Source organism: Lemur catta, chromosome 12, assembly GCF_020740605.2.
Source record: "Lemur catta isolate mLemCat1 chromosome 12, mLemCat1.pri, whole genome shotgun sequence".
NCBI classification, from domain to species: domain Eukaryota; kingdom Metazoa; phylum Chordata; class Mammalia; order Primates; family Lemuridae; genus Lemur; species Lemur catta.
Genome location: NC_059139.1, coordinates 52,389,302 through 52,401,509, shown reverse-complemented (window position 1 = coordinate 52,401,509; position 12,208 = coordinate 52,389,302). Strand labels below are relative to the sequence as shown.

Genomic DNA, 12,208 nt, shown 5'->3' with positions numbered 1-12,208 from the left:
GATTCAATCAGGTAAAATTTCAAATGAAACACACAAACCACTAGAGTCATTCCATTATACAGTACAATGGAAGCGTTAAGCCTTGTGAAATATATGTATTAAGTATGCATGTATTCATCAAATCAAACAAAGAAGCTAATGGGTCTCTGATTAGTGTTCTAACTCTATTATGGTGATACTTCCATCTCACCCTGACTCATCTAAAACATGTGAACAAAATGCTATTAAGTTTGATATACAGTCTGTTATGTGCCATCATTCTGGTTAAATAAGGAAAACTGAATTTTGGCTAGGATTTCTCTCTTGAAAATCAAGGGCAAAAAAGAGCTGCTGTTAAGGTGAGGTACATTTTAACTTTAATAACTTGTAATTCTTTATGTCAAAACAAAAACAAAAACTAACCAAATTCTTGTTTGCCCTCATCTAGGATTCATAAAAGATATTTCCAAAGGGACTGTTACATGGATATTAATCAACAATGGCTAGTTTAATCCAGAATCAGGCGTTCAGAAAAATAAGCAAATAGCAAGTGTGTTTTTATTCAATATTTTGAAAATACAGACTTTGTGGCAACTTATAAATAAATTTCTACTATAATGATAAATTGATACTTTGAACCAAGAAAACAATATAACCGAAAATTCATTTCCAAAAATAAGGAATACCCTTTGTTAGGGATGGTTTACATTTATGCATAATTTTGCTTTTAAAAAAGATGACTGTTACAATCAGGTATATAACAACTTAGATATGTCTAAGTTCCATCTGTTAAAAATATGTTTTTTTAGAAAGTCCAATTTAATCATCTCATTCTTTTTTCTTCAGTGATTTTCTCCAAACATTGGCAGAGGTACCCTTTGATGGACAGAATGCAGAAAACTGGTTTTGACCACTCCCAGATCATACTGATGTCTACAATATAGGCTTAGCTCCAAGGGAGCCTAGCTCTAATTAGTGAAGTAGGCCCACTTTAGAAAGTAACAATGAGGTGGTAACTAACAATAGTGCTAGTTTTATCAAAAATTAACAATTTTAGGTATCTTTGTTTTGGGTTTCTGTGGTTTAGGTGTATCCAAAATTTCTTCATAGTCTGCACTCATTCCCTTTGCCCAGCGACCAACTGTGACCATTCGATCTGAAAAGGAACAGAAAAGTCAGAATATGAGAAAAATAGTAATCAAATGCATCCACTTAAATTGGTATTGGTTTAGAAAGGGAACTAGTTTTCACATGAATAATCACAAGGAAGGAAGACTCCATCACTAGAGGAAAGTGAGCAATTCTATAATTGATTATAACCCTTGATTTCAGAGTACCACAGGCAATTTCTCATCCCAATTAGGGAAATGCGGCAACTACTCTGCAATGCACAAATTGATGAGAAAGCTCTTTCATTCTTTCCCAGAGTTCATCATTATAGAGTCAATGAATTCCAAGAGTCTGTAAACAGCAAGACTTATGAAGCATCAGTTTTAAATGCACAAGATTCCACCTGTGAAATTATACAACATCTGCTTGTCAGTCTTGTCATTTGGGAAGTGGTAATCCTCCCAGGAGGGAGAATTCAAATTCCACTTCATCATTTCAATCGCATTGCCTACAATGTAGTAAAGACTATCTTCTTCTAGACAAGATTGTAAACAAGAACTCTTGGTTTTCAAATTTAAATGTTAGGGGTAGGAAGAATGGGCAGACTTATTTGTGCAGTACTGTGACTGCATGAAATAAAAAGAAATGTGCTTTTTCTCTAAGAAGCACTACTGCGCTACTGGGCTATCCTACTGTCTTGCTTTCTTTCACACAGGATTATCATCATTGTAATCCAGGCAAACTAATGTAATAATGGTCTCCATTTCCTCAAAAGTCTGCCACAGGTATAGTGAACACTGATGAGGTTTTGATGAACGAGACTAATATTTCATCACGAAGAAAATAACTAGCCAGTTGCTGTGTGGATAATACATTTTAAATATTTTTGGCGGTTTTTGCAATCAACTCTGAATCCTTTAGGTACACACAAAGCAAAGCATATATGAGGACGCTCAATCATAAACTATTGAAAGTTATTTTCATATCTTTAATTTTCTCTTAGTGAATCAATACTTTTCTGTAATAGAATTGGCTCTATTGATGTAATTAATTCATCAGTTAGCAAATATAAATGCTTATGAATGAGATGCTTTATAAAATCAGGGTCCCCTAAGGCTTATTGGTCACTTTTTTTTTCCAGCTGAGCATAGTTGCTAATGCTCAGTTACTCAATACTGTGTCTACTGCTGACAAAGACATGATTAAGTCATTGCTGCAGTAGGAAAACAGTTGCCTTAAAATCAGTAGTACCTCAATGAGTTATTAATAACAAAATGGAGCAAAAATACAGAGAAATACTAATCTCACCCCTTCCTAAGGGGAAGCCCAAGGATCTCACCTGAATTCTGACTTTCAGGGCAATCTTTCTTAAAATGTTTCACAGAGCCACAAAGTTTGCAACCACCACCTATTAAAAGAACAAAGTCACTGCATAACATTTCATACGTTCATGGGGTTTTTAACATCACAAAGCACTTTCATATCTTATTTGATCCTCACATATTTGTCAGCTGTAAAGGTAGCTGGAGCCAGGAACATAGGTAGGTGCCACTATTCCTTTCAATAATTCATTCTCCATTCCTTTTAATCTCAAAGAGCACTAAATTGTACCCACCCACTGCTTCTTGCACCTGGCCTTCAGGGGAGAGGTGGGGAAGAGAAGAGAGAGGAAGTGGAAGGCATTTGTCCAAGAGCCACTGCACTTGGATCTTAACCATGGTTAGACAGTCAAGGGACTGTGAACACTTGGACCTGTAAACAAAAGCTGTATGCAGATGCAGTTTTCTGAAGAATATGTCAGATTCTCAAATAGTCAATGACCCACACATAAAAAAAAAAGGGCTCTACACTACAGGTCAGATGGGCATAAGCATTTATAAAAGGAATGAAAATGACTTTTGTTTCTGTGTCTTCCACCTGCTAGGCACCCTAATCCTAATAAAAATGCCCATCTGCCTAATTTAAGCAACATTCCAGGATTGTGAATTACATAAAACACACGTGGCTTCTAAAATGGGTCTTTCACCTAATGGTCAAACATTTGCTTAACAGTCAAACATTATCATGATCATGCTCATAATGTTGAGTGGCTTAGTCAGAAAAATGACCCAATAGGATATAAATCTGGCTGAATTCTCACATCTATGTGACCTACTCTCCTCGGTGCACTTTTTTTTATATCTAGTCATTTTGGTTGACCATCCAAAGCCATTTTTGGTCATTAGTCATGTTATGTGACCAGTTTTATAAGCTCAAAACTGAAATGCACCTTTGAGTATTTTCTAGGCCCAGGCCTCTTTACTGATTTATATGCCACAGTGAAATAGAAGAGGCTCTTGAATAATCTATTTTAATCCTCATAACAACTCTTCTAGGTAAATACCATAATTTATCAAATCTAAGACATCTTTGATTATAATTATTATCATTATTTCACATACCTCTCAGAAAGAAAAAAAGCAGTTAATTATGCAGGACGTAACAATGTTAAGATACATTCTGATTTTGGAGATAATAAAATGTGAAAAAACATGCGTCTTAGAATCAATAAAATACAGTTTTATCATCTCCATTTTACAGGTGAGGAAACTGAGATGAGACAAGTTTAGTAATTTGCCAAAGTCCCACAGCTAGTGAGTGGTGGTGCTGGGGCTATAACTCAAGTCTGACTGACTCCAGAAGCTATGCTTTCTCACTGGACTTTTCCAGCAGAGACCCCAGAACATGACACAAGAGGTGTGCAGAACCTGATAGCAATAGCCATAGTATTAACTGACAACAACCTCCTTAAAGGTTTAGACAGTACAGACTTTAGTGCACGGACCTTAAGACATTAGCTGAACTAAAGATTAAAAAGCTATATGGGCCGGGTGCGGTGGCTCATGCCTATAATCCTAGCACTCTGGGAGGCCAAGGCTGGCAGATCGTCTAAGCTCAGGAGTTCAAGACCAGCCTAAGCAAGCGTGAGACCCTGTCTCTACTAAAAAAATAGAAAGAAATTAGTTGGACAACTAAAAAACATATATAGAAAAAATTAGCTGGGCATGGTGGTGCCTGCCGGTATTCCCAGCTACTCAGGAGGCTGAGGCAGTAGGATCACTTGAGCCCAGGAGTTTGAGGTTGCTGTGAGCTAGGCTGACACCACAGCACTCTAGCCCAGGCAGAGTGATGCTCTGTCTCAAAAAAAAAAAAAAAAAAAAAAAAAAGCTATATGATCCCATGCCAGGCAATTAGCTAAGAAAAACATTCAGAAACAAAAATTACCACAATATTGAATAGTATATATGAGCCCTTCTACCAAAATGGCATGCTGGGTTAAGATAAATATACAACACTATTTTTAAAATCTTATATTAGTTTAAGATATAATCCCTCTGCTTCTGTTATGTCTAAAAGCTGAAATGTATAACATACTCTCACAAATGTTAAAGCAAATACAGTTTGAAATATATATCTTAGTTTTTTCCGATTTATTAATGTGTCAAGTCATATTGCACAAAAAGCCCAGTACATAGATAGCACTTGATAAAAATAATGAAATTCTCAAGGTTTTGCTACTTATTCAAGAATTTACTCATGAACTGATTGAGTGTAAAATTAAATCACGACTCTGCATGATGACTCACTGTTTTTGATATATGAGGATAACAGTACTCACCATCGGCATAGAGTCCTTTGGGATTATCAGGACAAGATCTAGACAGGTGTCCCATTTCCCCACAAACAAAACATTTTGCAAAAGGAAATTCACCTGTAAGAATTAACAGTTCCTATTAAGCTGATAATGTATATGGTAAGTCATATAATTCACATTATTTTAAAATATTCTGAATAGAAAATATTTTTTATATAACTTAAAATTTAATCTCACATGATCTCAAAATATTAAGTGGCACACTCATAACAAATTCTGTCAACAACAAAAAAATACCCAGTTGTCTGTTTATTGGCTACTTTCCCCACCAACGCCCCCCCCCCAAAAAAAAAAAAAAACTGATAGGGAAACATACCAACAGCTGGGTCTACTTTAGCCTTACACTTGGTTATTTCATGCTCTGTGGACCCACACCGGTAACATATTCCAGTGCCCATATCTTGATTTTCAAGGGCGGCTGGGCAATCTGCAATTCCATGACCAGGTTTTCTACAATGGAAACATACCTGGGAAAACAAAATGTGAGTTGCCACACTGAAAAACTACATGAGATTTTATCAACTCTTGTTATCAAAAATACCTTTAAAACATTTATCATCTTAGTTTTTTTGAAATCTCAATATCTTATTTGTAGAAAAAAGTGTTTCACACATTCCTCATCAATAAGAGATGTCATTTCCAACAGAGGGTCTCAATGCTTTTGAAAACCCTCAATTTATTAATCTATCAATCTCAGAAGCGATATTATATAGGGCTTTGTAGAAGGCAATTGCTTAAATGAATTGAGTAAATAGGGACTATTCATTTCCTTAACAAGGGTGTCTGCAGTAGAAATATGGAGTCTTCTGTAGAAGACAGACAATGGCTCTAAAAATTATCACTCAAAATTAATACTTGTGTACAACTATTATGTACCCCAAAATTTTTTTTTAAAAATTTGTTCTTTTAAAGTTTACATAATTGAATAAATTTGGGTCAAACATTTCTATTTAAATTATGATTCAAATCATAAGATATATTTCATGGTAAAATATAGATCCTTAACATATATTCTTTAATATTCAGAAAGAGAGGTTCCATTTTTAGAATACATACACAATACATTTTAGAGGAATAATTTATTCTGAGATGAATTATTTGTCTCCAACATGAAACTGAACAACATTCAGTTATTTACATACTACCTAGCAATTTGCAGGATTTTTTTTATCATCCATAATCAAAGATGACAGACATTTAAATTATTTTATTTAAACAGGAAAAAGGTATATATATTTCTTAGATAACAAATTGTTAATCATTTAATTATATTTTTCAAAATAAGCACAGGTTTTTAAAAAAGCAAATTCAACAGGCAAAATAAAACATATTTTGCAACTCTGTCCTCACTTTCTATTTTTCCTTTTTAATAACATATTGAAAAACAATGAGTACCTTTAAATTCTTTAGTAACTTCTACATTTAGAATGCGCTGCATTTATTTTACAACTGCAGGGAAAGCTACTGCTAAAACCTCGACCAGCGCCATGGGAAGTCCTGGCTTTTTGGTGAAGTCAAGGTGGTGTCTACTCAGCCAATAGTTTATTGCCTTGACCTTTAAAACCTAATCATCACCAAATACAAATTTCTTGAATGGTTCTAAAATTAAAGATGGTATTGTGGAGAGCTGACTGGTAAATTTCTAATCAACTTATCAGCATTTAAGAATTGATGGTTAGTATGAAGCATTAAAAAAATAGGAAGAAAGTAAATTGACAGTAGGTCACAAGTCATATATTATTTATGAACCATTCCTTTAAAAAAAAAAAAACCACACCAACATCCTTTCCCTTTAGTTACAAACATAAAGCTTTTCTTAAGAGGTGACAACAGTAAACTTTTTCAAATGGTATGCAATTCACCATACTGCCTATGTCAACTAAATTATCTTTCTACGTAAAATCAACTTATTTGACTTAAAACATTTACAAATAACTAACTTTACAATTTAGACAAAATTCTACCTATTCTGTTCCCAATAGAAATGATTGTTTTTTCTATCCAAATTTTTCCATATGGAATGTTTTTCATCAGTATTATCTCTAAATAATTATCTTTAAATATGACAATGCACAGAACTAATCCTGTAAATAGTCAAAAGCCACATTTATGGAGGCTATAACATTTCAACCTTGCATTGGTGCAAACAGTGCTCTACATTTAGTGATCTTAAGAAAAAATGAAAGTGTGATAACTGGCAACAAGTCCTCATTCTTAGAGGTATCCTGCTAGGAGACTTGGAAAACTCACTTAGAGAAGGGAAAGAATTATACTAAGTATTTCATTTCCTGTGTCTGACATACTTTAAAACCTAGGGCCAGGCACTACAGAAATAACCTGCTGCCCCCAGCGTTCCTCTAAATGCAATATGGGGAAGGAGGGAGCAATGAATAGGGAGCATCTCAAGGAGTTTTAACTCTGCTATTACTCTGCTGTTACTAATCAGGGTGATTCATGCAGATCTCTTTCCTGAGCCACAGTTTTTCATGAATAAAGACAAAAGAACACCTTTCCAAGTAACAAGTACCACACACATTTAATCTACTGTACCTCATCTTCTTCATTATTTTGACATTTTCTTAATGGTTATTTGGAAAAAGGCTACTGGATGGCAGAGGTAAGAACACAGGTTTTGAAGTCAGACAGGGTTTTTTTTGTTTTTTTTTTTTTTTTGAGACAGAGTCTTACTCTGTTGCCCGGGCTAGAGTGCCGTGGCATCAGCCTAGCTCACAGCAACCTCAAACTCCTGGGCTCAGGCAATCCTCCTGCCTCGGCCTCCCGGGTAGCTGGGACTACAGGCATGCGCCACCATGCCCGGCTAATTTTTCTATATATATTTTTAGCTGTCCGTATAATTTCTTTCTATGTTTAGTAGAGACGGGGTCTCACTCTTGCTCAGGCTGGTCTCGAACTCCTGAGCTCAAACAATCCGCCCGCCTCGGCCTCCCAGAGTGCTAGGATTACAGGCATGAGCCACTGCACCTGGCCAGACAGGGTTTTTTTATTTCACCTCTGCTACTAGCTAAATGGCTTTTTTCCAGCAAGTTACTTAACCTGTTTTCCACCCATAATATGGGAATCATGCTGTCATCTTTGTAGTGTTGTTGTAATTAACTAACCAGTATACCAAGTGCTTAGCATATATGTGCTAAAAAAAAAAAAAAAAAGTACATGCCCTGGAAAGGATGCTTTATATTCCTTCCTTTGGTCCTGGGGTAAAAAAAAAAAAAAAAACAAAAACAAAAAACCAAAGCTTTATAAATTTAGGGCATAAGAGCAATCAGAACCTGCTAAGATGTATGTGTGAGTATAATAATAATAGTTTCTATGTAAATAATATGGTAGAAGCGATACTCTCACCATTGCATTTTTCTTTGCTGCTTGTCTTTTTAATCGTCTTCCTTCCCGTCGACTGTCTTTCTTTAAAGCAACTGCAATTTCTTCCCTTACTTCCTGAATGTCTGTTGCTATAATCTCCCCATTGTGAACCATCTGTGAGTTCTGTCTTAGGTATTCCATGAATCCATTCACATCTTCATTTAAATACTCTTTTTTCTTTTTGTTCTTTTTATGTTTTGCTGGGGGTGCTTCATTTTTAAGGGATAGCCTATTGGTTTCAACCTGTTTACGCTTTGGTAGGTTTTGGCTTGTTCCCTCAAAGGACTCCTTCTTCATGTCCTCCCATGACGTGGCAGGCAAGGGTCTCTTGTTACGTGTGGTAGTAACTCGTGCCCACCTGGTCATAGTTTCATCAGAGGTACCTTAGCAATCTTTAAGACAAGCATGGCTGGTTAGTCGTTAAAAAAACAAACTAAAGATACATACTATATTGCTGTATCTCACAAATGCCCATATGTTAAACTTTTAATTATTAAAACAGTTTTTTCTTCATTTAAATATCTATGTATATATTTAATTCTATAATATGCCTCTAATATAAATCTAGCACTTAGCATTTACCATAGAATCTACTATACCAATAAAACAGTATATATAAAGACTTGCTTAACATTAGAAAATAATTTAAAAAACCAATTATTTCATAAAATATAAATCACATAGTAATGCAGTGAATGAAGTTATTTTTTTACAAATTCTGCAGTTTTCCTAGCTGCTTATTTTCCTATCTCTAAGCACTAGGGCTACTTTTTCCCAATTTTCTTGATTAGTCTGCCATTTCAGTGCAATCATTTGCATAGAATATTAGTAAATATATAGAAATTTTGTCCTTTAACATTAAGTTTGTCTTTATAACTCTTCCTAGTAGAGTTATAAGTAAAACATATAGAAGTCTTTACAGTCACATATGATACTGGGTCTTCCTCTCTTACTAATCAGGGTATAAGCTACTTCCAGTCCAGTGATCTCAAATCATCTTCAATTCTATTTAAATTATGATTCAAATCATAAGATAAATCTCTTATCAAAAAGTATCTTATTTTTATACCCTTAATACATATTATTTAATATTCAGAAATGGGTTTCATTTTACAGCATATATATATTTTAAAGAAATAATTTATTCTAAGATGAATTATTTGGCTCCAACATAAAACTGAACAATGGGGTTTGGTTACTGTAGGGACAAAAGTCATTTTATTTCTAAATACTAATCCACCTGAGTCCAGGAATGCCTTCAAAATGTCTAGTTGATGTATTACTCTTTATGTAGGAAAATCTATTCATTATAACTTTCACCTTTTCTCCAAAACCACCCCTGATGCTGGTGCACTGTGATGCCAGCAGCATTCTCTCAGCCACCTACACATTCCTTCCAGAATATGTATATTTTCCCCCAGATATAAACCCTGGGTCTGGGGGGTTGTGGTGCAGAGATCTACCTGTCTTATCGCCATCCCAGACCATGCTTCTGTCTGTAAGTCTCCCTAAGAAATCATGCTATACCAACAAATGATTTTGTCTACCTCATTCTTTGGTTTCTTGGCTCTTTAAGCATTTGGGAGTCACTTTGTACACATGACCCTTTCACAGAACAGTTACATTACATACTACCTAGTAATCTGATTTTTTTTCCTACAATGAATGAGAACATCAGCCATAATAAAAGATTAATCAATTACAGTCATACACTGTATAACAACATGTAGGTCAATGGTGGACTGCATATATGGCAGTGGTCCCCTTTGATTATAATGGAGCTGAAAAATTCCTATCACCTAGTGATGTTGTGGCTGTCACACCGTCATAGTGAAACCATTACTCCCGTGCTTGTGGTGATACTAGTGTAAACAAACCTACTGTGCTGCCAGTCATATAAAAGTCTGGCATACACAATCATGTACACTACATAATACTTAATAATACATATGTTACTGGTTTATGTATTTACTGCTCTATACTTTTTATCACTATTTTAGCGTATACTCCTTCTACTTAAAAAAGTTAACTGTAAAACAGCCTCAGGCAGGTCCTTCAGGAGGTATTCCAGGAGGCATTGTTAAAATAGGAGAAGACAGCTGCCTGCGTGGTTATTGCCCTGGGAGACCTTCAAGTGGGACAAGATATGGAGGTGGAAGACAGTGATACTGATGATCCTGACTCTGTGTAGGTTTTAGGCTAAAGTGTGTGTTTGTGTCTTAGTTTTTAACAAAAAAGGTTACAAAAAAATTTTTTTTAATTTAAAAATAGAAAAAAACCTTAAAAATAGGATATAATGAAAGAAAATATTTTTGTATAGCTGTGCAATGTGTTTGTGTTATAAGCTAAGTGTTATTACAAGAGTCAAAACTTTAAAAAAACTTAAAAGTTTATAAAGTAAAAAGTTACAGTAAGCTAAAATTTAAAAGTTTATAAAGTAAAAAGTTACAGTAAGCTAATTTTATTATTAAAGAAATAATTTTTAAATAAATTTTATGTACCATAAGTGTATAGTGTTTATAAAGTCTACATTAATGCCCTAGGCCTTTACACTCACTCACCACTCACTCACTGACTTATCCAGAGCAACTTCCAGTCCTACAAGCTCCAGGCCTGGTGAATGCCCTATACAGGTGTACCATTGTTTTTTTATCTTCTTTATTTTTGCTGTACTTTTTCTATGTTTATATATACAAATACTTACTACCATGTAACAATTGCCTATGCAGGGGTCCCCAATGTATGATGAGTTGTATAATTATTTCGTTATATATTGCAATGTAATAACAATAGAAACAAAGTGCACAATAAGTGTAATGCGCTTGAATCATCCCCAAACCTTCCCCCCTCCCCAGTCTGTGGAAAAACTGTCTTCCATAAAAACAGTCCCTGGTGCCCACTGGACAGTTTTCAGTACAGTCATATGCTGTACAGATATGTAGCCTAGGAGCAATACATACTAGGCTATACTACCCAGGTCTGTATCAGTACCCTCTATGATGTTCGCACAACAAGCAAATCACTAATGCATTTCTCAGAATTATCCCCATTAAGCAAGGCATGACTGTATTAAGCCGACACTTTTAGCATTCCCGTGCAAGCACCCTTAAAGCCTCAGCTCCGGGCATCAGAAACGTCCCTTCGACACAGGCTGAAGGGTGGATCCAGGGAATTGGTATGAATTGCTCCACGCCACTTTACACGCACACACTTGTCGCTGAACATCCTGTGACTGTCACAGTGGGAACAGGAGCTGTTCCAAAGGAAGTAGATTATCGTTCCCCAGAGCACCAGGGAAGGGGGAGACTCTTGGTATCAAGAGAGTGAAGTGGGGGGACCCGGCGGCCCACCGCCCACGGACTCCAGTCGCCCCACGGACTCCAGCGGGGCTGGACACGCAGTCGCCAGAGGCCGGCGCCCCACAGTTGGGGCCGATCTCGCCTCCGGCCCCCATAGACAAGCCACGCAGCCCGGAGCTCCAGCCCCACCTGGCGCTGGGGGCTCTAAGGGACTCAACAGCCAGTCCCTCTGCCCTCCCACGCTTCCCACACAAGTCCCGCCAGGTCATAGGAACAGGCGAGGGAACCCTACACTATCCAGGGGCGCCGGGGGGTTCATCCCGCTGCTCGGTGCTGGGTTGCTTACCGCGCATGAGTCCTCCAGAGCAGCTGAGTTAGCGAGCCAGAGAAGCCCGCACCCCCTACGGTAGCGTTGACTTTCGGGACCGGAAGTACATCATTCCTGAGAGTGCGTCACTTCCGGCGGGCCACAGAGGGGCCGGCGCGAGGCGGCGCCACGGACAACCTGTAGGACTTCCTCGTTGGTGGGTAAACGTGGCTGTGGATGAGTTTGTGGAGCGCTTGTTGTTTGAAGGGCGCTGCGCTGGACGCTGAGGACACAAAGATGAAGAGTGCTCAGTGCTGTGGACTCACTGTGTAGTGGGCGAGATAGACGGGAGGGTCGTTGGGTGGGAGGTGTCCGAAAGGCTTCTTTGAGGTGGTGACCTTTCAACGGGACTTTGAATAAGAAAACAAAAACCGGGTGAAA

The 12,208-nt window shown here is 37.0% G+C and overlaps 1 protein-coding gene across 1 annotated transcript; it reads right to left on the bottom strand.

Annotated features, from left to right (window-relative positions):
* Positions 1–521: 521 nt before the first annotated feature.
* ZCCHC9 (zinc finger CCHC-type containing 9) lies at positions 522–11,909 on the bottom strand. The gene is made up of 6 exons (XM_045565791.1): positions 11,807–11,909; positions 8,144–8,553; positions 5,100–5,250; positions 4,748–4,840; positions 2,429–2,497; positions 522–1,135 (listed from the first exon to the last, which is right to left on the bottom strand). Exons 2-6 carry the CDS (start codon positions 8,525–8,527, stop codon positions 1,017–1,019), a joined length of 816 nt encoding a protein of 271 aa, XP_045421747.1. The 5' UTR covers positions 8,528–8,553; positions 11,807–11,909; the 3' UTR covers positions 522–1,016.
* Positions 11,910–12,208: the final 299 nt, after the last annotated feature.

Coding starts and splice junctions, on each gene's coding strand:
- ZCCHC9 (XM_045565791.1), bottom strand. CDS start 8,527: ATGACCAGGTGGGCACGAGTTACTACCACACGTAACAAGAGACCCTTG. Junction 4,841..5,099: donor TAAAGTAGACCCAGCTGTTG/GTATGTTTCCCT, acceptor TAATTCTTACAG/GTGAATTTCCTTTTGCAAAA. Junction 2,498..4,747: donor CAAAGGACTCTATGCCGATG/GTGAGTACTGTT, acceptor TTCTTTTAATAG/GTGGTGGTTGCAAACTTTGT.